The sequence below is a fragment of the Pseudophryne corroboree genome, chromosome 2 (genome assembly GCF_028390025.1).
Source record: "Pseudophryne corroboree isolate aPseCor3 chromosome 2, aPseCor3.hap2, whole genome shotgun sequence".
Classification (NCBI taxonomy): domain Eukaryota; kingdom Metazoa; phylum Chordata; class Amphibia; order Anura; family Myobatrachidae; genus Pseudophryne; species Pseudophryne corroboree.
Window position 1 is genome coordinate 888238064 of NC_086445.1, and position 27025 is coordinate 888265088.

The window sequence follows — 27025 nt, forward strand, 5'->3', positions numbered from 1 at the left end:
TCCTGCCTTGTATTGTCCATCTCCTCTGGGCACAGTTCTCTAACTGAGGTCTGGAGGAGGGGCATAGAGGGAGGAGCCAGTGCACACCCATAGTCAAAGTTCTTTTAGGTGCCCTATCTCCTGCGGAGCCCGTCTATACCCCATGGTCCTTACGGAGTCCCCAGCATCCTCTACGGACTAGGAGAAATAGATCTACCGGTAGGTTTAAAATCTTATTTTTAACTACAGTACAAAAAACTTCACCTCTTTTTTTTGTTATTTGTCTGAATAGCTATGTAGATAAAGCAGGAACTCAGTTCTTGATTTTAATATTGGTTCCATCTTGCACCATCCCATCTTCACTGATACATGATTCAATGGTGAAATTGGATTCTAATTTAGGTGGATATTTATCAAAACCTGAAGAGAGGTAAAGTAGAGAGAGACAAAGTACCAAGTTACCAACCAATCAACTCCTAATACTCCTTTCAGACATCAGACCAGGGAAATTGCCGGGATTTACTCCCAGGTTGTGTCCTTTTTCACATATTCAGAAATCCCGGAGTGACGCCCGTTTACGTGCTGAAAACCCAGGATTTAGCTAGTGACCACTATTGGTATAGCAGCTATAACAGAATCAGTGATTGCGCAGGGACTATTCTCACTCGTGGGTGTCCTTGTACCGCTTGCCCCACAGCCGGCATTCTGGCAGGCAGGATGCCGCTCTCTGGATCTTGACAGCCGTCATCCCACCCGCCGGGAAATAGTATGTATTCCCCTCTGACAACTCCACACACACACAGCCTCCCCCCAATACCTCTCTCATACACACTGACAGCTCATAGACACACAACCTCCTCCCCTCCCCCCTGACACTGACAATTCCTCCACACACACAGCCTCTTCCCCCAATACCACTCTCTCACACACACTGATTGCACACATACTTCACACAAATCCCCTCCACCACAGTAACAGCTGTCACAGATTTCATGGGGCGTGGGCTCACCATGGTTTCTCAGCGGGCAGCAGGCTCCGGCTCGCAGCACATAAGTTACAAAGGGTGACCGCCCTGCTAGCCCGCACCTAAAACTGCCACTGTCCACAATGTGAAATTGAAATGAAGTTGTATAGTTGACTTTGGGATGTGCAGTGGAAGCGCTTTGGATTTGTCATGGTTGACTTTGCCCGTAGGTGGACAACTCCTGAAAAGGCTTGGTAGGGAAATTAGGGGGTTGGATAGGGTAAGGAGGACGTTGTCAGCAAAGAGGGAGATTTTATAATGAGATTCCCTAACTAGCCAGTAATGTGAGGGTCATCTCAGGCTCAACAACTAGAATGAGGATGAGTGGAGAGAGTGGGCACACTTGCCTAGTCCCATTCTAGATTGTAAAAGAGTCAGACAGGAGATCATCTGCCAGAACAGACATAGAGTGGTTGTGGTAGAGGTCCTGTATGGCTTGCAAGAATCTTTAAAACCCAAATGACGAAGTGTGGCAAGCATAAAATGCCAGGAAACCCTATCAAAGGCCATTTCTGCATTCAGGGCCAGGGGTAGAGAAGGACGTTTGATGGCATTAACATGGTGTATTAAGTCCACCATGCACTGGTATTATCTAGGGCTTGGAGGGAGGGCACAAAGCCCAACTGGTCCGGGTTGATAAGTGACGGGAGAAAGGGATTCAGCCTGTTTGCGACGATTTTAGCAAAGAATTTCAGGTCAGTGTTTAATAGAGAGATTGGGTGGTAGTTGGAGACCAGTTGAGGATCTTTGCCTGGTTTTGGCAGGACAGTGATCTTTGCCTTTGTAATGTCGGGGCGGAGGATGAGAGACACCTGAAAAGTTTTTTTGTTGGAAACTGGAAGACCTTCAGGACCTGGTGCCTTGGAGGGCTTCTGTGAATTGTGAGCACTGGAGACTTTTTCCTCAGTAATGGGACACAGAGTGCTGCAGAGGTTGGTAGATCAACTCTAAGGAGGGCACAGGAAGTTAAGTACTCTGTTGTGGACAGAAGAGAACCGGTGGACAGGTGGAGCTCTCAGATGCATTGAAAATTTGGTTGTAGTATTCCTTAAAGCTAAAGTTGATTCTAGATGGGTTATAATGAAGGGAGCCCGTAGGGTCCTTAATAGCCAAGATGGCTGAGGCAGCTCTTAGGCGATTTGTGAGCGTGGTGTCAGCCTTACTGCTTTTTTCTATTTATTTATAATGGCATGCAAAAATAATAGGGAATAATAGAGGTTATACAAGTAGCATACAGAATAAATCAGATATAAAGCAGACAATACAACCAAATTCCATATCAAACCCCTCTGCCATATCTTTGAGCACCCTTCCCAATCCCAGCAAGATCCCCATTTCCTGTGTCCATCCTTGTTCCAATGGTTCTGTCAACTAGGATGGATGAGAGGCGGTGTCAAATAGTAAAGATACACAGTAGATGCCATACAACAATGGTACATTTACTAAGCTTTGGTTTTGCTGGGGTTTTGAAATCCATCCATTGCAGACAGTCTAAATGTCTGTATAAAACTTTTATGAAGGAGTCCATAAGAAAAAAATAAAAAATAAAAATAGAATAGTATGCATATGATAATATGAATAGTCTAATTTTAACATTCTGATTTTATTTTGTGCATAACTGTAGTATAAAAAATAGCCTTTTTGGTAACAGCACTTTAATTATGATGTTGGTAGGCTGATTTCAGTTCTTAATGCTCCTCATGTTATTTTCTTCCCTAGTGTGCCGTGCTCGCCCTGCTTGCAGTCAGGTGTACAGTTTTTTCCATTCTGCTGACCCCTCTGCCTCTAGACTGGAACCTTTGCTGGAGAAGGCATTCCACATGCTTCCACCATTTAATGTTCCCAGATACCAGAAAGACCCCCTTGGAGATGGAAAGTCCTATCTCTTAGGTAAAGTATACCTCTACATTAACTTCTCTTTAAGGAGCATTAACAGATTGTGGTCTTCAAAGCAGTACTATAGTCTGAATAAGTCAACAGCATTTCAATAAAACAATAAAAATCCTTTGGGTTGACATAAAGAATACCTAAAAGTTTATTGTCCAGCAAAACTGTGGTTCATTATGTGTAATAATTGTTTTCATGTGCTAATCATAGCACATATAATAGGGTTGAACACATATGTAAAATCAATCATAATACAGTGACAGTACATAGGGGGTCATTCCGAGTTGATCGTAGCTGTGCTTTAGCACAGCTACGATCTTCCTCCCTGACATCCGGGGGGACACCCAGCACATGGCTAGCCCGCCCCGCATGTCAGTCCGCCCCCCTCGGAGAAGTGCAAGAACTTCAAGAGTCGCTCAACTTCAAGAACTTCAAGAGTCGCTTCCCGGTCCGCAGCAGCTGCGTGTGACATCACACAGCCGCTGCGGCCCGCCCCCCGTTCGGTCCGGCCACGCCTGCATTGGCCGGGCCAAACCCACGAATTGGCGGCCAAACGCTGCCGTTCCACCCCCTCCCGCCCAGCGATTGCCTCTGCCTGTCAATCAGGCAGAGGCAATCGCATCCCTGCTACGGCCATCGGTAGCCAGCGCATGCGCAGCAGGGACCCGTTCGCTCTGCTGCGTTAAAACGCAGCGAGCGAACGGGTCAGAATGACCTCCATAGTATCATATTATTGTTAGTTATATGGGGACATTGATTTATGGAAATGCACACAATGGTGGCCTACTTTGGCAATAGTTTCTAGTGCCATCCAGGGCATGTTCAACAAGGCAATGTGGAACTTAAAGTACTGTTAGCAGAATCCTGTCATATAGGGTCTGTGACATTCTAAAATATTATTAAAGCACTGTGAGACATACTGAATTGCTAATTGTAAACTTGAGACCGGTTAAGCCCTGAGGTTGTATATAGTGGTGCCCCTTAAAGAATGTTATGGTTTCCCCTGCAGTTTTAAGGTGTTTATTAGGGGCTTCTGGCTAGCAGCACTTCCTCTAGTCTTCTGGAAATTCCTTCCCTCCCACCTACTGTATATGTTATCTTGTCTTTTGTTTGGTGGTACAATGAATGGCTGTTTGGTTGATTTGTCACTGTTATATATTAGTTGGGTGAGCTTCATCAGTTATTATTAGGCCAACTTTCATTGCCGGGAAATTGTGACACCTCCTGTACCAGTGTGGTGATGTTTTGTTTATTATAGCGGGATGTACTAAAGGAAAAATGCAGTAAAACTCCAGTTTTTGAGGGTTTTAACACATTTTCAAATGTACTAAGACCTGGCTGCCTGCATATCATTGTAGAGGGTATCGTCATCTTTTTATGGCGATGCCCAATAGAAGCCTTTGGGCTTCTTTCTGCATCCTGCTGCACCCGCCGCCCGCCGCTGGTGACCTCGATCCCCCCCCTCACTGTGTCCTGGCAGCCACCTGTCCAGCTCCATGATCCCCCACCTCCTACTCCCCTGCAACACAGCATTTCTCCTTCCGGCTGCAGTGAGGAGGAGGAGGAGCCCCCGCACACTTCACTTCCTGGGGCTGGGAGGTGATGGAGACCACCACCGACCCTCTAAACCTGCAGTGCAGGTTTCGCAGGGGGCCTCTGTCGGCACATTGCGATGCTAAGGGCATATGTGCTAATTGCATATGTTAGTACACATGCGATTAGCATCACTGCGATGGGCGGCAATGTATTTTAATACATCCCACCATTGGTGAGAGTTGAACACCAATGTTTGTGTTACTGAATGACTTTATTTAATTAGTTTTCCGTTATTTTGTCCACCACCACCCCCACAGATAATAGATAACATAGATAATTATATTATTAATTCTTAGGGATTTATTTACTAAGCATCAAGTTCTAAATCCCAATGCTTCCGATCATGTTTATGCCGCAATTTAGAGGGCAATGCTTTTACTAGCCGTGTTTTGCTAAATAAACCCTTTAATGTCAAAATAAATCTGACCTAATTGGAAACGCCGACTTCTGTTTTCATGTTTTATTTCTTACATAAGTTATTGTTGTTATGATTTAGTCATTATAAAATGGGATTAATGAGAGACTTCAACCATTAGGGAGATTCATTATACATGTGTAAGATAGTGAATAAATCATGTATTCCAGTGTGCAGACAAAAAGCTTGCCAATGAGATTCTGACCGTAGTGTAACAGTAACATCATGATGCCACTCCTTTGTCCTTGATCATGTGATCAATGGCATCAGCAATGCTAATGAGCCAGTCAGTACAATTCTCTCCCTGTGCTTGACATGCTGCCAGAATATTGGGTCTCTAGCATATGCTGCTCACTACATAGTCTTTGAACCATCTTGTCTTGACTGTCCCCACTTGACTGTTGTGTTGTATGCAGTTACTGTAGCCTTCAGGGCAGCCATCGGGAGTGGGCAGGGGCGGTGGGGGTGGGGGCTAGGGGGACTGATATCCTGGGCTCCTGCTGCCAATACTAGGAAAACTGCTCCAGGCTGTGAAACAACAGCGGGCTTATGCGCAGGGAAGACTTCTTAAAACAAGCCTTCCCTGCGTATCAGCTCTCTGTGAACCATTCCTGTAGGTCCGCAACACTCCACCTCTATGTGACATCACATAGGGGTGGAGCGGTGCCGCAAAATCTTTTTTTTTGGGAGGGGGATGGGGACCCTGTCTATTTTGTCAGTCCCGGGCCCCACAATTTCTGATGGCAGCACTGGTACCCTTTATTAACAACTTGCCTGGCATAAGTGCTTTATCTGACCTGGTCGACAGGATGCGCCCAGTCAGATACAAAGTGTGGGAAAAGAAACTTCCCTCTGCTGCAGCTGTCAGAGAGACTGGAAAGTCCCTATGTCCCCCTGCACCCTGCTGCCAACCACTTCTGATTTGGCAGCACAGCAAGATCCCCCCCATCCGGCAGCTGTAGACAATAGCAGCCGCTGGGGAAGTATAAATTAATCCCCCCCAAGCCCCTCCTATGTACCAGGTGGCTGTCCGGGCTATAAAAATTAAAGTCGCGAAGGTCACGATGTTTCTGATATTCCAGTGGTGCCATCCAATGTTTGGAAAAAAAATTAAAAGTACAAATATAAAAAAATATATATATATATTTTTTTATAAAATCATTTTTATTTATGTTCATGTTCTTCAACTAATTCACTAATAATAATAAAAAAAACAAACCTGACAATTTCTGAGCATTTGCGGAAAAAAAAATAGTCAGTTAAGTGGTTAAATAACACACAGTATACTGACATACCCCCTACTCATTGAGCTATTTGATCCTGCATAAAAACGATGAGATTTCTATCTACTGGTCGGGTCTCCTTTATCCGGAGACCCATTATCCGGAATATCCCAAACCTGTATTGACATCATGACGTGCCGCAACATCATGACCTCACTACCACTGTGACCAATGGCTGTCGGCGGGGTAGTGGCTTTGCAGCCATTATCTTGCTGCATAGTGCCTGCTGGACCCCGGCTGACCTCGCCGCAGACCCTCCCTGACCCCCGCGACGACCACTTACACCGACCACTGGACCCCCCGCCGACCACCCGCAACGACCAAGGACACCCACCGACCACCTGCGATGACCTTCGGACCAGGAATTCCATTATATGGAAAAATCCCATATCCGGAATGCTCCTGGTCCCGAGCATTCCGGATATGGGATACTCAACCTGTATATGAAGCTACTTGCACTTTGTAAACAAAAAAATCAACATTGCAATTGAGCAGATCTATGTAGTGTGCAGTCACACATCCAATCCCTTGCAGCCACACACTAAACAGATCTGCTCAGCTGCAATGCTGATCATTTTTTCCTCAAAGTAAAAATAGCTTAGGAGGTATGCTAACACCGCCTTCCCGGCGCTCTAGAGGTTAATAGTGTTATAACCCAGCTGAAGTGCTTAGAGACTGGTTTAATGTCTCCAGCAAATAGAATATAGTTTTGGAATACAGCACCGCGCTTTGGGTATTTATCTATGAAAATCGACAGTAAAAATAAGAGAGGCTGCACATTTACTAGAATAACTTACTAGGAGACCTTTGCTTCAGACAAACATAGTTATTTTAATTAAAATAAACACATAAAACATATATTATCCTAACAAGTCATAATATGAAATATATTCAATGTTTCAAATAAAGAAAAAGTCCTTAAATCATCCCAAAATTCCCACTAAAATAATGGACTGGGAAAGATATATAGACACTTTATAGTTAATAACTCAGGATGGTACTGTTACACTAACAATTTCACAATGTATCCACAAGCTGTCTTCGTGCTAACACTGTTACCACTTCCTTGATTAAAAGGAGCCGGCGTCCCGGCTATATTTAATACCACTGTCTGTTGCTTCCCTTTGTAGGACACTTTATCCTCTTCCCGGTGATGAAGTTGTTACTGCCCCGGGTAGCCTGGCGCTGCTTATGCTGTCTCACCCGCTCTGTTCAGCGGTGAGCGTAGCGCTGCTGGTGCCATCTCTTCTGTTCTAATCAAACCGTAAGTGGTGAAGTCCCTCCTCTCTCCTCCCAGTGGTGAGACTATCACCGCCCCGGGCAAGGGTGCACAATGGCCGTAGTGGGCAGTTGTTGTCACACCGCTGTGCATGGAGCCAAGCGAGATTCGGTCACTGTAGTAGTGTGGTGTCTGCAGAAAACAAAAGTGGAGGCTGCGCTGGATTTGAGAAATATAACAACAATGATCTAAATGTAATAATAGCAATTTTTAATAAGGGTATTAATCTAAAATAGTGTGATGATTACACCATATACATGCAACATGATAAAATTTAAAAGCATACAGTTTGATGAACTATGCGTTATTAGGGTTACCCAAGTTGTCAGGAATTGAAGAGGGTTGGAAAATTGGAAAGTCCGTTCCTAAGTAGTCCCCCAATGATAGTGTCCAGTACCAGCAGATTTAGGAGATAAGCAATGTCCGATGTATTAGTAGATTACCGTTAGAGGTTGTGATGCTCCAGATTTATAGGTGGTGAGCTCCTCATGCATTACGGTGGAAAGATGTCATCGGTTCAGCTTGCTATTTGAGTCCTCCGTAGGCAAATAGTGATCTGGATTTGGATGGGGGTGGTTCGGTCTTTCGACAGTAAGTTCTTGGCTTGGGTCCCCGTGCACCTGACGCGTTTCGCTGCTGTCAGCTAGCAGCTTTTTCAAAGTGTGGTGTCTGCAGCCCGTGGCATTGATCAGGTGTAGGCGAATAGATTGTCTGTCAACGCGTTTCGTCCCACAATGCACCGGGACTTCCTCAAGACTTGGCGAAACCAAATCCCCAATAAGTAAGCATTTTTTCTGTGATCACTGCCCCAGAAACACATAAGTAAGTGGCTTTTTGTGGATCCTATGTGGTTTTGTGCGAAAAGGGGACATTTTTCTCATGAAACAAATTGGCCTATAATTGGATAGCCTGATAATGACCACGGACAAAAGAGAAAAATTACAGCTGCTAATAGGATACCCCTCTTAAAGTAATAACATAACATGAAGTGAATAGATGGCCATCCAACTAGGCACTCTACTAAATAATATCACATAAATAAACTATACGTCCATGAAGGGGTAATACTCCGGATAATTCTTTGCTTTCTTTTCTAAGAAATTATATTCTCCTGCCAAAAGTCACCAGTACATATGGAGAAATAAGAAGAACCAACAATGGGGGTCATTCCGAGTTGTTCGCTCGCAAGCTGCTTTTAGCAGTTTTGCACACGCTAAGCCGCCGCCTACTGGGAGTGAATCTTAGCTTATCAAAATTGCGAACGAAAGATTAGCAGAATTGCGAATAGACACTTCTTAGCAGTTTCTGAGTAGCTCCAGACTTACTCGGCATCTGCGATCAGTTCAGTGCTTGTCGTTCCTGGTTTGACGTCACAAACACACCCAGCGTTCGCCCAGACACTCCTCCGTTTCTCCAGCCACTCCCGCGTTTTTCCCAGAAACAGTAGCGTTTTTTCACACACTTCCATAAAACGGTCTGTTTCCGCCCAGAAACACCCACTTCCTGTCAATCACACTACGATCACCAGAACGAAGAAAAAAACTCGTAATGCCGTGAGTAAAATTCCTAACTGCATAGCAAATTTACTTGGCGCAGTCGCACTGCGGACATTGTGCATGCGCATTAGCGACTAATCGCTCCGTTGCGAGAAAAAAATAACGAGCGAACAACTCGGAATGACCCCCAATGTGTAGTATGTTTAAAGAGAATGTTCTTAGTATCCCTCAGTGATTCAGGCGCTAATAAACAGGAGTGCTTTAGGGGACCGTCACCCCATGGAATTTATTTTGATCAGAAGAAACAGCTGTGTACCAAAACTCACTTCTATCAAAGAAGAATTAAACATATAAAGGTATCTTTATAACAGCCCTTATTTTCTCCTTAAAAGAAGGATTGTGTATAAAATTTATAAATGCGTACCTCACTCGCACAGAAAGTGGATGTATGAGATACATAAAGATTTCTTTAGCTCACTCGAACTTTCTGGCAGTTATGGGTGTACCTATACTCACGGTGGAAGGGTCTTTAATCCTCCTGTCAAGGTATCTTTTCCTCGTTTTAACCTTGCCTTACTCCAAGTGAGCCAGAGTTTGTAATGGAGAGTAGGCTCCAATATGGTAATTAGGTAATTTATTAGTATTGTCACATTGTAAACAAGCTATACATACAAAACATGCAACAGTGGTAAAATTCATGTACAAAACCAAATTAATAAAAAAACAAATAAGTTAAAAACTTATTTGTTTGTAACTTATTTGCTCTTTATTAATTTGGTTTTGTACCAGAAAATTTGGTTCATGCTGACAGTTTGAACCATGTTGTCACAATTTGGTGTCGACATTATAAATGTCAACATGCTTACTGTTGACCATGTGACCAAATGGATTCAGTATGATATCCCGGCTGATGGAATGCTGGCGGTCAGAATACCGATGCCGACATCCCAGTAGTGTAAAAGGGCGAAGACGAGACTGTCCCCTCTCCCCTAACCTCCCTAAACCTAACCTCCCCCTTAGTGCCTAGCCCTAACTCCCCCCCCCCGATGGTGCCTAAACCTAACCCCCCCTTCCCCGCAGTCTAACCCTATCCCCTTAGTGCCTAAACCTAAACTCCCATCTGTGTTACCTAACCCTCCTCCCCACAGCCTAACCCTAACCCCCTGGGTGGTGCCTAACCCCCTTCCCCTGGTCTAATGGGGGGCGGTGACCTTTAAGCTATTTTGCATGGCCGCCGCCATCCAGAGCTTGCACTGACATCTTCTGTTATCTGCACCTAGGGGGCAGCAGCCTTTAAGCTCTTTTTGCATGGCCGTCGCCTTCCCAGGGATTCCTCTGGCGTCTTCTTCTTTGATCATCACCAGGGGAGTGGTGGCCATGTAAGCTCTTTTCCATCCATCACCCATCCAGGACTCTTCAGGAGAAACTTCCAGCTCCTCCACCGTCTGACTGCCTGCCCCCTGTCTCACGCTGGCTAATATAGCCAGGCCAACGGGGCGGGATGATAACACAGTGAGACGCACATGGCTTACCGCTGCCATCTTGATTTTTAAAAATGTTGCCATGTTTAAGCCAATGACTGCTTGCGGCGTCATATTTGAAATGGCCAGCTCAGCTAATTATGAGCATCCCAGGATTCAGTAGAGGAACGCTATGTGCCGAAGAGACCTGCGCACCCTACTGACACCGCTGCCACCATCGATATGTCCCGCTTTTACCCCCACCCTTCTACTGCCGCACTCCAGCCATCTAGATCAGCTATACACACAGAGCGATCTGTAGATATTTTGTTCATCGTCTGTGCAGCAGGGCCGGCGCGATATGTCTGTGAACGACGTCATTCACAGACATATCATTTGTACACTCCCACAGATCGGTTAATGATATATTGGCCGATCAATTAATCGGCCAATATATCTGCCAATGTGTACCCAGCATTACTGTACTCATCACTGTCAACACACACAGGTTGATATACTCTAAACATACACAAACTTCTCTCACTGTAGGGGGGATGTATCAAGCCTTGGAGAGAGATAAAATGGAGCAGTTATCCAAAGCACCCAATCATCTTATTATTGTCATTTCAAATACTGTGCTAGATAAATGACAGAAACTGATTGCTTTACTCAACTTCTCTACTTTATCTCTCTCAGATGCTTGATACATCTCCCCCTTAGGATCCAGTCATATTGCTATAGTATAATTACATACTGCAGTTACAGGATGTATTGTCACATTGTTAGTACTGTATTTGGATTTCTGTTTTAGTACTGTAAGAGCCAAAGCAAGCTTAACATATTCTATAGATGAGCAGATTTGGTCCTCAGAGAACCGAACCCCCCCCCCCGAACTTCACTACCAGATCCCGGATCCGTGCTGCATTAGTCCAGTCACAGTGGTGGTGTCCTCTGCTGCCATATATTCAGTGCTGCTGTATAAATCCAGTCCAGTGGTGCTGTGTTGTGCTGTATCAGTCCAGTGCTGGTGTCTTGTGCTGCATCAGTCCAGTCACAGTGGTGGTGCCCTCTGCTGCCATATGTCCAGTGCAGCTGTATAAATCCAGTCCATTGCAGTGGTGCTGTGTTGTCCTACATCAGTCCAGTGATGGTGTCCCTGTGCTGCCGTATATGTCCATTGATCCTGCCGTATATGTCCAGTGATCCTGCCGTATATGTCCATTGATCCTGCCGTATATGTCCAGTGGTACTGACGTATAATTCCAGCGATTTTGTCGTATAATTCCAGTGGTACTGGCGTATAAGTCCAGTGATCCTGCTGTATAATTCCAGTGGTACTGGCGTATAATTCCAGTCCAGTGATACTGCCGTATATGTCCAGTGATACTGCCGTATGTGTCCAGCTGTACTGCCGTATAAATCCAGTGATCCTGCCGTATAATTCCAGTGATCCTGCCGTATAATTCCAGTGGTACTGGCATATAAATCCAGTCCAGTGATACTGCTGTATATGTCCAGTGATACTGCCGTATATGTCCATTGATACTGCTGTATATGTCCAGCGGTACTGCTGTAGAAATCCAGTGATCCTGCTGTATAATTCCAGTGGTACTGGCGTATAAGTCCAGTCCAGTGATACTGCCGTATATGTCCATTGATACTGCTGTATATGTCCAGCGGTACTGCCGTATAAATCCAGTGATCCTGCCATATAATTCCAGTGGTACTGGTGTATAAGTCCAGTCCAGTGATCCTGCCGTATATGTCTAGTGGTAATGCCATATAATTCCAGTGATACTGCCGTATATATATATATATATGTATATATATATACCCTGTTGCAAAGCGGATTACTGAGGCCATAACAACTATGCCGGTGTTAGACGTGCGTCCGGTATCCGCCATTAGTGCAGTGGTACTGCAGTGCCAACCCTAGATGGGCCAGGTGTTTGTGCCGCACACTTGTGTCGCTTAGCTTAGTCATACAGCTACCTCATTGCCCTCTTTTACTTCTTTGCATGATGTGCTGTTTGGGGACTAGTTTTTTTAAGTTCCATCCTGTCTGCCACTGCACTGCCACTCCTAGATGGGCCAGGTGTTTGTGCCGCACACTTGTGTCGCTTAGCTTAGTCATACAGCAACCTTGGTGCACCTCTTTTTCATCTTTGCATCATGTGCTGTTTGGGGTAGGGTTTTTTTAAAGTGCCATCCTGTCTGACACTGCTGTAAAAGTCCCGGGGTATTGCCGTATAAGTCCACTAATTGCAGAATTTTTGAAAAATGACAGGGCCGTGCAGGAGATGCTGTCAGTGAACTGAAAAATTGCGGGCCACTTTCGACATTCAGCCACTGCATGCCACTACTAGATGGGCCAAGTGGTTGTGTCGCTTAGCTTAGTCATACAGCAACCTTGGTGCACTTCTTTTTCTTCTTTGCATCATGTGCTGTTTGGGGACTAGTTTTTTTAAAGTGCCATCCTGTCTGACACTGCAGTGCCACTCCTAGATGGAAAATTGTTTGTGTCGCTTAGCTTAGTCATAGAGCTACCCCATTGCACCTCTTTTACATCTTTGCATGATGTGCTGTTTGGGGCTTAGTTTTTAAATCTGCCATCCTGTCTGTTACTGCAGTGCCACTCCTAGATGGGCTAGGTGTTTGTGCCACACACTTGTGTCGCTTAGCTTAGTCATACCGCCACCTTGGTGCAAGCTTTTGGCCTAAAAACAATATTGTGAGGTGTGAGGTGTTCAGCATAGACTGGAAATTAATGTTATTGAGGTTAATACCGTAGGATCGAAATTACCCCCAAATTCTGTGATTTTAGCTGTTTTTATGTTTTTTTTTTTAAAGTCATCCAGATCTAAAACCAAAACGAAAACCCGAAAGGGTGGTTTTGGCAAAACCAATCCCAAACCAAAACACGAGCGGGGAATTAGAACCAAAACACAAAACACGAAAAGTCCCCGCCGCACATCTCTAACATATACGGTAATCACATGTGAAGTATTTCTTTGTTATCGTATGCTAAGCATCTTTTATTTCCACAATGACAATACAAGCTGATTTCTATTGCATTGCTTTATATAATAGCTGTTCTCCAGGGTAAAATGCAGCTTAGTGTGGTTTTTATGAAGTAACTGTTTTATTATAGTTGATTTTGCTGAAACAGCATTTGGTCTTGATTCACAATATATGTTATTCTGTCCTAAATATAATTTACTAGCGACCCGATGACTTGCTTCACTAAAATTATTGCTGCTCGGATCCCCTTTGTCATAGATTAATGTTTTATACACCTAAACCTTCTTCGACAAACTCTCCAAATAATTGCTTAAACCGCATCCAAAAACATCCAGTGGTTTTTGAGATAACCTAGAACAGACAGACACCTACTGGGGACTTTACTTTATACTATGTACTATTAGATACAGACAGGGGCGTCGCAAGAACTTTGTGGGCCACATAAATTTAAAGGGTCCCCCAATGCTTTAAATTTTGCAGCAAATTTGTTGAAAACACACAGCTCCTTAAACTCGATGCCTACTACATGATCCTTTTAATCATTATTAAAAGGATAATTTTTCTTACCTGCCATCTTTAGGTTCAGTTATGTGGCTCTGAACATGGAATTGTCCATGCTACTTCTGATCAGCAGCAACCAGCCTTGGAGAGGGGGCAAAGGCACAGTAGGGATGTTGGCCGAGGCAGAGTTGTAGATAGGGAGAGGCGGTCAGACGAACACATAGGGAAAGGGGGTCAGAGGAGCATATGAAGAGAGGGGTCAGAGGAACACATTGGGAGGAAGAGGCCTAAAGTACATATGGGGAGGATGAAAGGTGCACAGGGGAGACAGGAGGCAGAGGCATTCATGGGGAGGGGAGGCAGAGGCATGCATGGTGAGGCAGAGGTACATATGGGGGGAGATGATTGGTGAACATGGTAGGAGACAGAATCACTCATACAAAGGGGATCAGAGGCACGCTTGGTAAGGCAGGGACAGAGGTACATATGGGTAGATGTTAGGCTCACATGGGGGGAATGAGGCAGAGGCACTAATGGGAAGGGGGGGTCAGAGGAACACTTGGGGAGCCAAGGAGCAAAGGCACTCATGGGGAAGACTTGCCTTTATTACTGATGATTGACGAAAGCCGTTGAAGGAGAAGCATTGAGGAGAGATGGGGACGAGGATATATGTGAAGGATGAGCTCTGATGATTTCCTTCCTAGTGCAGAGCTGCAGACTGAAGCCTTCTATGAGAGGGAGGAGCTACTGCTGATCAGTCTGACAGGGGGTCACTACAGAAAACTGCTTCCTAGTCACAGGCTGAAGTCTGTCTGTGACTAAGAAGCAGTTTGCAGGAAGGATCATCACTCCTGCAGTCCTGGTATAACACACCACTCGCTGTCCTGCACTGAATGTTGCCCCCAGGAGTACCCCGTGTAGCCCTGCCCCTGTGTAGTCCTACCTTCATAATTACACAGTGGGAGTAACCAGGAGTGGGAGGGCGCAGCTGTTTGTGATCGGCAAGTTGCTGCATGATGCAGCCAGCGCGAAACAGCCACTTTGTTCTCTCACTGTGATCATTGTCATGAGTGCTAAGTGCAGAGCAGTGACGGATTTCTCACTAGGCACGTGCCTAGACCCCCCCCCCCTTTGCACTGAAGCAGCGCACTACAGTCCCTGCCTCCCGCATCAGAGCAGCCGCGCGGCAACACAGTTTCCCACGCCCCCTGCCCTGCAACAGAGGAGTGACACTGTAGTCCCTCCACCCCCCTCCTACATCAGAGCAGCAGCGTGACACAGCAGTCCCCCCCCCCACACTTCCCCGCAACACAGGTGCTGCACGACAGTCTCCGCCTCCCCCCCCCCCCCCCACATCGGACTGAGATGCAAATTAGTGGCGGTGGGTTGGGTCAGTTGATGGTGGGCGAGTTTGTAAGCCATTGGCGGTGGCAGCGGGCATCGGCTCAGAGGCAGTAGCGGGCATTGGCTCGGCGGCAGTAGGGGTCATCAGCAGGAGTCGGCGGACATTATGGCTGTAGTGCCTCACCAGCCACTGACCTCACCGCTAGAGATGTGCACCGGAAATTTTTCGGGTTTTGTGTTTTGGTTTTGGGTTCGGTTCCGCGGCCGCGTTTTGGGTTCGAACGCGTTTTGGCAAAACCTCACCGAATTTTTTTTGTCGGATTCGGGTGTGTTTTGGATTCGGGTGTTTTTTTCAAAAAACCCTAAAAAACAGCTTAAATCATAGAATTTGGGGGTCATTTTGATCCCAAAGTATTATTAACCTCAATAACCATAATTTCCACTCATTTTCAGTCTATTTTGAACACCTCACACCTCACAATATTATTTTTAGTCCTAAAATTTGCACCGAGGTCGCTGGATGACTAAGCTCAGCGACCCAAGTGGCCGACACAAACACCTGGCCCATCTAGGAGTGGCACTGCAGTGTCACGCAGGATGGCCCTTCCAAAAAACACTCCCCAAACAGCACATGACGCAAAGAAAAAAAGAGGCGCAATGAGGTAGCTGTGTGACTAAGCTCAGCGACCCAAGTGGCCGACACAAAAACCTGGCCCATCTAGGAGTGGCACTGCAGTGTCAGGCAGGATGGCCCTTCCAAAAAATACTCCCCAAACAGCACATGACGCAAAGAAAAAAAGAGGCGCAATGAGGTAGCTGTGTGAGTAAGCTAAGCGACCCTAGTGGCCGACACAAACACCTGGCCCATCTAGGAGTGGCACTACAGTGTCACGCAGGCTGGCCCTTCCAAAAAACACTCCCCAAACAGCACATGACGCAAAGAAAAATGAAAGAAAAAAGAGGTGCAAGATGGAATTGTCCTTGGGCCCTCCCACCCACCCTTATGTTGTATAAACAGGACATGCACACTTTAACCAACGCATCATTTCAGTGACAGGGTCTGCCACACGACTGTGACTGAAATGACGGGTTGGTTTGGACCCCCACCAAAAAAGAAGCAATTAATCTCTCCTTGCACAAACTGGCTCTACAGAGGCAAGATGTCCACCTCATCATCATCCTCCGATATATCACCGTGTACATCCCCCTCCTCACAGATTATCAATTCGTCCCCACTGGAATCCACCATCTCCGCTCCCTGTGTACTTTGTGGAGGCAATTGCTGCTGGTGAATGTCTCCACGGAGGAATTGATTATAATTCATTTTAATGAACATCATCTTCTCCACATTTTCTGGATGTAACCTCGTACGCCGATTGCTGACAAGGTGAGCGGCGGCACTAAACACTCTTTCGGAGTACACACTTGTGGGAGGGCAACTTAGGTAGAATAAAGCCAGTTTGTGCAAGGGCCTCCAAATTGCCTCTTTTTCCTGCCAGTATAAGTACGGACTGTCTGACGTGCCTACTTGGATGCGGTCACTCATATAATCCTCCACCATTCTTTCAATGGGGAGAGAATCATATGCAGTGACAGTAGACGACATGTCCGTAATCGTTGTCAGGTCCTTCAGTCCAGACCAGATGTCAGCATCAGCAGTCGCTCCAGACTGCCCTGCATCACCGCCAGCGGGTGGGCTCGGAATTCTGAGCCTTTTCCTCGCACCCCCAGTTGCGGGAGAATGTGAAGGAGGAGATGTTGACAGGTCGCGTTCCGCTTGACTTGACAATTTTCTCACCAGCAGTTCTTTGAACCCCTGCAGACTTGTGTCTGCCGGAAAGAGAGATCCAAGGTAGGTTTTAAATCTAGGATCGAGCACGGTGGCCAAAATGTAGTGCTCTGATTTCAACAGATTGACCACCCGTGAATCCTTGTTAAGCAAATTAAGGGCTCCATCCACAAGTCCCACATGCCTAGCGGAATCGCTCTGTGTTAGCTCCTCCTTCAATGTCTCCAGCTTCTTCTGCAAAAGCCTGATGAGGGGAATGACCTGACTCAGGCTGGCAGTGTCTGAACTGACTTCACGTGTGGCAAGTTCAAAAGGTTGCAGAACCTTGCACAACGTTGAAATCATTCTCCACTGCGCTTGAGACAGGTGCATTCCACCTACTATATCATGCTCAGTTGTATAGGCTTGAATGGCCTTTTGCTGCTCCTCCAACCTCTGAAGCATATAGAGGGTTGAATTCCACCTCGTTACCACTTCTTGCTTCAGATGATGGCAGGGCAGGTTCAGGCGTTTTTGGTGGTGCTTCAGTCTTCTGTACGTGGTGCCTGTACGCCGAAAGTGTGCCGCAATTCTTCTGGCCACCGACAGCATCTCTTGCACGCCCCTCTCGTTTTTTAAATAATTCTGCACCACCAAATTCAAGGTATGTGCAAAACATGGGACGTGCTGGAATTGGCCCATATTTAATGCACACACAATATTGCTGGCGTTGTCCGATGCCACAAATCCACAGGAGAGTCCAATTGGGGTAAGCCATTCTGCGATGATCTTCCTCAGTTGCCGTAAGAGGTTTTTAGCTGTGTGCGTATTCTGGAAAGCGGTGATACAAAGCGTAGCCTGCCTAGGAAAGAGTTGGCGTTTGCGAGATGCTGCTACTGGTGCCGCCGCTGCTGTTCTTGCGGCGGGAGTCCATACATCTACCCAGTGGGCTGTCACAGTCATATAGTCCTGAGTCTGCCCTGCTCCACTTGTCCACATGTCCGTGGTTAAGTGGACATTGGGTACAACTGCATTTTTTAGGACACTGGTGAGTCTTTTTCTGAGGTCTGTGTACATTTTCGGTATCGCCTGCCTAGAGAAATGGAACCTAGATGGTATTTGGTACCGGGGACACAGTACCTCAAACAAGTCTATAGTTGGCTCTGCAGTAATGATGGATACCGGAACCACGTTTCTTACCGCCCAGGATGCCAAGGCCTCAGTTATCCGCTTTGCAGCAGGATGACTGCTGTGATATTTCATCTTCCTCGCAAAGGACTGTTGGACAGTCAATTGCTTGGTGGAAGTAGTAAAAGTGGTCTTACGACTTCCCCTCTGGGATGACCATCGACTCCCAGCAGCAACAACAGCAGTGCCAGCAGCAGTAGGCGTTACACGCAAGGATGCATCGGAGGAATCCCAGGCAGGAGAGGACTCGTCAGAATTGCCAGTGACATGGCCTGCAGGACTATTGGCATTCCTGGGGAAGGAGGAAATTGACACTGAGGGAGTTGGTGGGGTGGTTTGCGTGAGCTTGGTTACAAGAGGAAGGGATTTACTGGTCAGTGGACTGCTTCCGCTGTCGCCCAAAGTTTTTGAACTTGTCACTGACTTATGATGAATGCGCTGCAGGTGACGTATAAGGGAGGATGTTCCGAGGTGGTTAACGTCCTTACCCCTACTTATTACAGCTTGACAAAGGCAACACACGGCTTGACAAATGTTGTCCGCATTTCTGTTGAAATACTTCCACACCGAAGAGCTGATTTTTTTGGTATTTTCACCAGGCATGTCAATGGCCATATTCCTCCCACGGACAACAGGTGTCTCCCCGGGTGCCTGACTTAAACAAACCACCTCACCATCAGAATCCTCCTGGTCAATTTCCTCCCCAGCGCCAGCAACACCCATATCCTCCTCATCCTGGTGTACTTCAACACTGACATCTTCAATCTGACTATCAGGAACTGGACCGCGGGTGCTCCTTCCAGCACTTGCAGGGGGCGTGCAAATGGTGGAAGGCGCATGCTCTTCACGTCCAGTGTTGGGAAGGTCAGGCATCGCAACCGACACAATTGGACTCTCCTTGTGGATTTGTGATTTCGAAGAACGCACAGTTCTTTGCTGTGCTTTTGCCAGCTTAAGTCTTTTCATTTTTCTAGCGAGAGGCTGAGTGCTTCCATCCTCATGTGAAGCTGAACCACTAGCCATGAACATAGGCCAGGGCCTCAGCCGTTCCTTGCCACTCCGTGTGGTAAATGGCATATTGGCAAGTTTACGCTTCTCCGACGATTTTATTTTAGATTTTGGAGTCCTTTTTTTACTGATATTTGGTGTTTTGGATTTTACATGCTCTGTACTATGACATTGGGCATCGGCCTTGGCAGACGACGTTGATGGCATTTCATCGTCTCGGCCATGACTAGTGGCAGCAGCTTCAGCACGAGGTGGAAGTCGATCTTGATCTTTCCCTATTTTTGGAACCTCAACATTTTTGTTCTCCATATTTTAATAGGCACAACTAAAAGGCACCTCAGGTAAACAATGGAGATGGATGGATACTAGTATACTTATGGATGACGAGTGACTGCCGACACAGAGGTAGCTACAACCGTGGACTACCGTACTGCGTCTGCTAGTATAGACTGGATGATAATGATCTAAAAAATATATATATATCACTACTGCAGGACAGGTATATATTATATAATGACGGACCTGCTGGACACTGTCAGCAGACTCCTAAACTACTAGTATGAAGAAGATAGAAAAAAAAAACCCACCACAGGTAGGTATACAATTATGGACGAGCGACTGCCGACACAGAGGTAGCTACAGCCGTGGACTACCGTACTGCGTCTGCTAGTATAGACTGGATGATAATGATATAAAAAATATATATATATATCACTACTGCAGGACAGGTATATATTATATAATGACGGACCTGCTGGACACTGTCAGCAGACTCCTAAACTACTAGTATGAAGAAGATAGAAAAAAAAAAACCCACCACAGGTAGGTATACAATTATGGACGAGCACTGCCGACACAGAGGTAGCTACAGCCGTGGACTACCGTACTGCGTCTGCTAGTATAGACTGGATGATAATGATATAAAAAATATATATATATCACTACTGCAGGACAGGTATATATTATATAATGACGGACCTGCTGGACACTGTCAGCAGACTCCTAAACTACTAGTATGAAGAAGATAGAAAAAAAAAACCCACCACAGGTAGGTATACAATTATGGACGAGCACTGCCGACACAGAGGTAGCTACAGCCGTGGACTACCGTACTGCGTCTGCTAGTATAGACTGGATGATAATGATATAAAATATATATATATATCACTACTGCAGGACAGGTATATATTATATAATGACGGACCTGCTGGACACTGTCAGCAGACTCCTAAACTACTAGTATGAAGAAGATAGAAAGAAAAAAAACCCACCACAGGTAGGTATACAATTATGGACGAGCACTGCCGACACAGAGGTAGCTACAGCCGTGGACTACCGTACTGCATCTGCTAGTATAGACTGGATGATAATGATATAAAAAATATATATATATCACTACTGCAGGTATATATTATAATATAATGAATGACGGACCTGCTGGACACTGTCAGCAGAATGCGTTTATAGAATAAAAAAAAAAAACACCACACGAGTGTTTAACTTTTTCAGGCAGACAATATACTGGTGGTCACTGGTCAGTCACACTGGCAGCAAAAGTGTGCACTGTTATGTACTCCTGCTATAACTGCTCCCCAGTCTCCCCCACAATTAAGCTGTGTGAGCAGTGAGCATTCAGCACAGTCAGATATACATAGATGATATTATCAATCATGCAGCACACTGAGGCTGAGCACAGATATGGTATGTGACTGTGTATCGTTTTTTTTCAGGCAGAGAACGGATTTTAAATAATAAATAAAACTGGTGGTCACTAGTATAACTATCAGCAAAACTCTGCACTCTCTGAGTACTCCAGTCCTAATGCTCCCCAAAATTACTAAAATTAAATTACTAGTAAATCAAGTGTCTCACTCTCTATCTAAACGGAGAGGACGCCAGCCACGTCCTCTCCCTATCAATCTCAATGCACGTGTGAAAATGGCGGCGACGCGCGGCTCCTTATATAGAATCCGAGTCTCGCGATAGAATACGAGCCTCACGAGAATCCGACAGCGGGATGATGACGTTCGGGCGCGCTCGGGTTAACCGAGCAAGGCGGGAAGATCCGAGTCTGCCTCGGACCCGTGTAAAAAGGCTGAAGTTCGGGGGGGTTCGGATTCCGAGGAACCGAACCCGCTCATCTCTACTCACCGCACGCCACTGCTTTGTAGCTGGGTGATGATGACTGATCTCTGGTGGAGAATTATCACAGTGGATCCACTATTTCAGCTGTAACCCAAGACTCCTATATGTCACATTGAACAAGAAGAGGGGGAGAGGGGGAGAGGAGAGACAGTGGGCCTAATTCAGAGTTGATCGCTGCAGCAAATTTGTTAACAGTTGGGCAAAACCATGTGCACTGCAGGGGGGGGCAGATATAACATTTGCAGAGAGAGTTAGATTTAGGTGGGGTGTGTTCAAACTGAAATCTAAATTGCAGTGTAAAATAAAGCAGCCAGTATTTACCCTGCACAGAAACAAAATAACCCACCCAAATCTTACTCTCTCTGCAACACCTGCAGTGCACATGGGGGTTATTCCAAGTTGATCGCAGCAGGAAATTTTTTAGCAGTTGGGCAAAACCATGTGCACTGCAGGGGAGGCAGATATAACGGGGGTCATTCCGAGTTGTTCGCTCGCAAGCGGATTTTAGCAGATTTGCTCATGCTAAGCCGCCGCCTACTGGGAGTGAATCTTAGCATCTTAAAATTGCGAACGATGTATTCGCAATATTGCGATTACACAACTCGTAGCAGTTTCTGAGTAGCTCCAGACTTACTCGGCATCTGCGATCATTTCAGTGCTTGTCGTTCCTGGTTTGACGTCACAAACACACCCAGCGTTCGCCCAGACACTCCCCCGTTTCTCCGGCCACTCCTGCGTTTTTTCCGGAAACGGTAGCGTTTTTCCCCACACTCCCATAAAACGGCCTGTTTCCGCCCAGTAACACCCATTTCCTGTCAATCACATTACGATCGCCAGAACGAAGAAAAAGCCGTGAGTAAAAATCCTAACTGCATAGCAAATTTACTTGGCGCAGTCGCAGTGCGTACATTGCGCATGCGCATTAAGCGGAAAATCGCTGCGATGCGAAGATTTTTACCGAGCTAACAACTCGGAATGACCCCCAACATGTGCAGAGAGAGATAGATTTGGGTGTGGTGAGTTCAATCTGCAATCTAAATTGCAGTGTAAAAATAAAGCAGCCAGTATTTACCCTGCACAGAAACAAAATAACCCACCCAAATCTAACTCTCTCTGCAAATGTTATATCTGCCCCCCCCTGCAGTGCACATGGTTTTGCCCAACTGCTAAAAAATTTCCTGCTGCGATCAACTTGGAATTACCCCCATGGTTTTGCCCAACTGCTAACAAATTTGCTGCTGCGATCAACTCTGAATTACCCCTAGTGTCGGGAAGTTCTGGAGAGAAAAGGCAACTGCAGCTATTCCATTGGTTTGAGTGGAAATGTAGCTAATTAGCAATAAGTTACTTACAGATGTCTTTTTAAATGACCCTTCCATAAATGAATATTCTTTGCAGCCACTTTAAACTAGAGATGTGGTCCGGAAATTTTTCGGGTTTTGTGTTTTGGTTTTGGATTCGGTTCCGCGGCCGTGTTTTGGATTCGGACGCGTTTTGGCAAAACCTCCCTGAAATTTTTTTGTCGGATTCAGGTGTGTTTTGGATTCGGGTGTTTTTTTTTTTCAAAAACCCCTCAAAAATAGCTTAAATCATAGAATTTGGGGGTAATTTTGATCCTATAGTATTACCTCAATAACCATAATTTCCACTCATTTCCACAGTTTATTCTGAACAGCTCACACCTCACAATATTATTTTTAGTCCTAAAATTTGCACCGAGATCGCTGGATGACTAAGCTAAGCGACCCAAGAGGGCGGCACAAACACCTGGCCCATCTAGGAGTGGCACTGCAGTGTCAGACAGGATGGCACTTAAAAAAATTGACCCCAAACAGCACATGATGCAAAGAAAAGAGAAAAAGAGGTGCACTGTGGTCGCTGGACGGCTAAGCTAAGCGACACAAACACCTCAATATCACAGGAATTATTTGTTCTAATCAATGGTATTATTGGTCCAAATCACTGGAAGAAAATTACAAAATCACAGGAATTATTCGTTCTAATCAATGGTATTATTGGTCCAAATAACTGGAAGAAAATGACAAAATCACTGGAATCATTTGGCAAGATCACTGTAATTAATAATTAATTATAAATCACTGATATTAATTGGTAAAATCTCGCTATCGCCTGCCTAGTGAAGTGGAATCTAGATGGGATTTTGTACCGGGGACACACTAACTTCATCAATTGTCTAAATCCCAATGCACTAATGGCGGAAAATGGGCGCACGTCTAACAGCGCACTGATTATACTGAGAACTGATTATGCTGATCAATCACTGATTATACTGAGCACTGACTTTACTGAGTACTGATGATACTACGGAGAACTGACACTTAGCAGCGAGAACAGCACTGGACTATTGTACTGTAGTATACTGGTCACCACAATGCTGCACTGTACTACTATATACTGCTCACAACAATGCAGCACAGATATGGATACTTGAAGTGACACGGAGCTGCAAGATATAGCAATGGCCTACTGTACTGTACAACTATATACTGTTGGTCACCAAAATGCTGCACTGTACTACTATATATACTGCTCACAAAAATGCAACACAGATATGGAATGGATACTTGCAGTGACACAGAGCTGCAAGATACAGCAATGGCCTACTGTACTGTACAACTATATACTGTTGGTCACCAAAATGCAGCACACTGAGCACAGATATTTGCAGCACACTGAGCACAGATATGGAGCTTTTCAGGCAGAGAACGTAGATATTTGCAGCACACTGAGCACAGATATTTGCAGCACACTGAGCACAGATATTTGTAGCACACTGAGCACAGATATGGAGCTTTTCAGGCAGAGAACGTAGCCACGTCCTCTCCGTTCAATCCCCAATGCACGAGTGAAAATTGCGGTGACGCGCGGCTCTTTATATAGAATACGAATCTCGCGAGAATCCGACAGCGGGATGATGACGTTCAGCCTCGTTCCGGTTAACCGAGCAAGGCGGGAAGATCCGAGGCTGCCTCGGAACCGTGTAAAATAGGTGAAGTTCGGGGGGGTTCGGATCTCGACGAACCGAACCCGCTCATCTCTACTTTAAACTATGATAAATCCCTAAAGGGTTTGCACTACCATGAATTTTTATATTTAACACAGTACTGTGGTTGCAATATGTGTGTACTATTGGTGATGGTGATACTATAGCAGAGTAATGATCAAAGCCGTTACTAGGTGTGGGCGAACTGTGCGCCGTACAGAGTGCTGCGCTCTGTGGGAGTCACCATCGCTATCCCACAGCCACAGTCCGCTGTACTCAGCTGCTGCCTCCTACTACAATACCGCCCCACAGACTGAACCCGCCATTCTTGTCCGCTTCTGCCGCTGCATTCTGCATTGCTGGGGTCCCGCTGCATGTTACTTTAATGGAGCGCTCAGCGGGCTCCTTTGTAGCACAGCCCCTCTGCATTTGTAGTTGCCAGTGTTGCCAGCAGACTACAAGTCCCATGATGCATTTTGAGTCTCTGAGTGAATAAACAGCGCTGGAGATTGACAGTCTCTCCTACCATACTAAAAGACTCAAAACAGGGACCCCTGATTGGCTGAAAAGGGAGGTACATGAGTTGAAAGCAAACTGAGAATTAAACAACAACTATTTTAACCCTGAGTAAAGCCCTGACACACCTTATATCAGCCTCTTACAGGTGCAGGTACTAATTAGCCTGTTCACAGGCTGAAGACCCAAAGTGGGCCTAATGGGTGGAGCCCATCCCCTCTCTCCACCCATAACCCCGGGAACTCTTAACCAGCTTTTATTAAAGTCCAAACATCTGTCAAGTCTGTATTGTAATCACAGACATTTTCTAGTTTTTTTTTAAATCATATACAGTAGTAGGTCAGGAACCTGGGACAAACATATCTCCTGTTTATAACTTTACCAGTGCTTTTATCACAGTGGGTAACAAGTGTATTTAGGAAGCAACATAGAAAATCATTAACAAGTGGAAATATGTAAACAGAAAGCTCTACAGTACGTAATTAGTATTTTTCATGTTATATACAGTACTATACATACTTGTGAATTCTGAATTGAAAAGCATCCCATCTAAAAGCAAATTAGTTCCACTTGGTACAGACAGATCTGCGTTGTAAGTCAATTATTGATAGAGTTAATGCTGTGGTCATGAATCATGATTCCCAAGAGAGTTACAATAATCCAGTTTGCAAGCAGCTGTTCCAATTGTAGCCTGTCCCGCCCACAATTCTGAAATAGAGCACAAACAGCTGTAGGGTACTTTAGGTATAGCGATCAGATGGCTGAAGCAGTGAAACATGTTTACAATTGAGCTTTCATTTAACAGTGCAGGAATTTTGGTGTAAATGTATTTTGTGCATGCAGATAGAAAGACTACACAAAATATATTCTTTGGCTAATGAATTTAGTTGCCCACAGTAAGTAACAATAATGGTACATAGTGCTGTGAATAATCTTATGTTCTTTTAATCACCAAACCAGTCAGCAGTACATTTTATGTTGTGTTACTCAGTCGTGCCGCTGCCTCCCATTTCTCTTCTGTCAGACATGATTCCGTGTGACAGGCATCTGAGCCATGCAACTAGCATTTAACTCAGCCTACAAAAAAGGCTCTTTACAGATGGAGAATTCCATCTAAGCACAGTCTGTGTGGGGACATCCCGGTATTATGTAATAAATAATTGGGAAGCCCCAGTCACTTGTCCGTACAGTAGATGTCAATATTAGAGTGGCTTATTAAATTGAAGGAATGGAGCCTTAACAGAAGAATGTGGACTTGATTCAGCAGCTGCTACTGCTTTTTTATGCTTTTGCCGCAACCGATAGTCTTTCTACTGAGATGCCCACTGGCTGCGACGCTGCCCTGCCAGTGTGTTTACAAGGACGCGCCATCGAACATTGTACCAACTACAGTATATCGAGGCGCAGAATGTCTGTGTGAACAGGATGCCGGTGTCAGTTCAGCTGTGTTTGTAGACCATGACACGCCTTCACCGTGTTTGTCTAGATCAGGCCTGGCCAACCTGTGGCTCTCCAGCTGTTGTGAAACTACACATCCCAGCATGCCCTGCCACAATTTTAGCATTTCCTAGTAGCAAAACTGTGGCAAAGCATTCTGGGACTAATAGTTTCACAACAGCTGGAGAGCCACAGGTTGGCCAGGCCTGTTCTAGATACTCTCTTCCCCCACTTACCCTCCATGGAAAAGGTGTGAGTTTAGCCCAATCAAAGCACAAAATGGCAGAGGTAGTACTTACAGATGTGTCCTCTTACATCTTTGCTTCATGCGCCACAAGTCGCGTTACAAATAACGCCAGAGTGTCGTGTGACTTGGTAGCGCTGAGCGTCTTTTTTTGCGGTTTTGCATACAAAATGCTATGCTACAGTGTTTTCATTCAAAACACTGTAACGTGACATTTCGGATGCAGATAGAGCTGCAATTACACACAGAATATAGGCATGCGGCATATCATTTTAATCATCAGGATCTGCTCATGTCCTATTGCATTACTTTGTGACTATGGGGTACATTTACAAAGCAGTGATAAGAGCGGAGAAGTGAGCCAGTGGAGATATTTCCCCATCAACCACTCAGCAGCTCTGCATCATTTTATTGTATGCAAATTATAGAT

The 27025-nt window shown here is 45.4% G+C and overlaps 1 protein-coding gene across 1 annotated transcript in view; it reads left to right on the forward strand.

The window, feature by feature from the left end:
- PITPNM3 (PITPNM family member 3) overlaps positions 1-27025 on the forward strand; it is a 1226694-nt gene that overhangs the window by 1122123 nt on the left and 77546 nt on the right. Inside the window, exon 10 of the mRNA XM_063956002.1 lies at positions 2723-2893. Coding sequence (XP_063812072.1) covers positions 2723-2893 — 171 coding nt within the window. The remainder of the gene's footprint in view (positions 1-2722; positions 2894-27025) is intronic.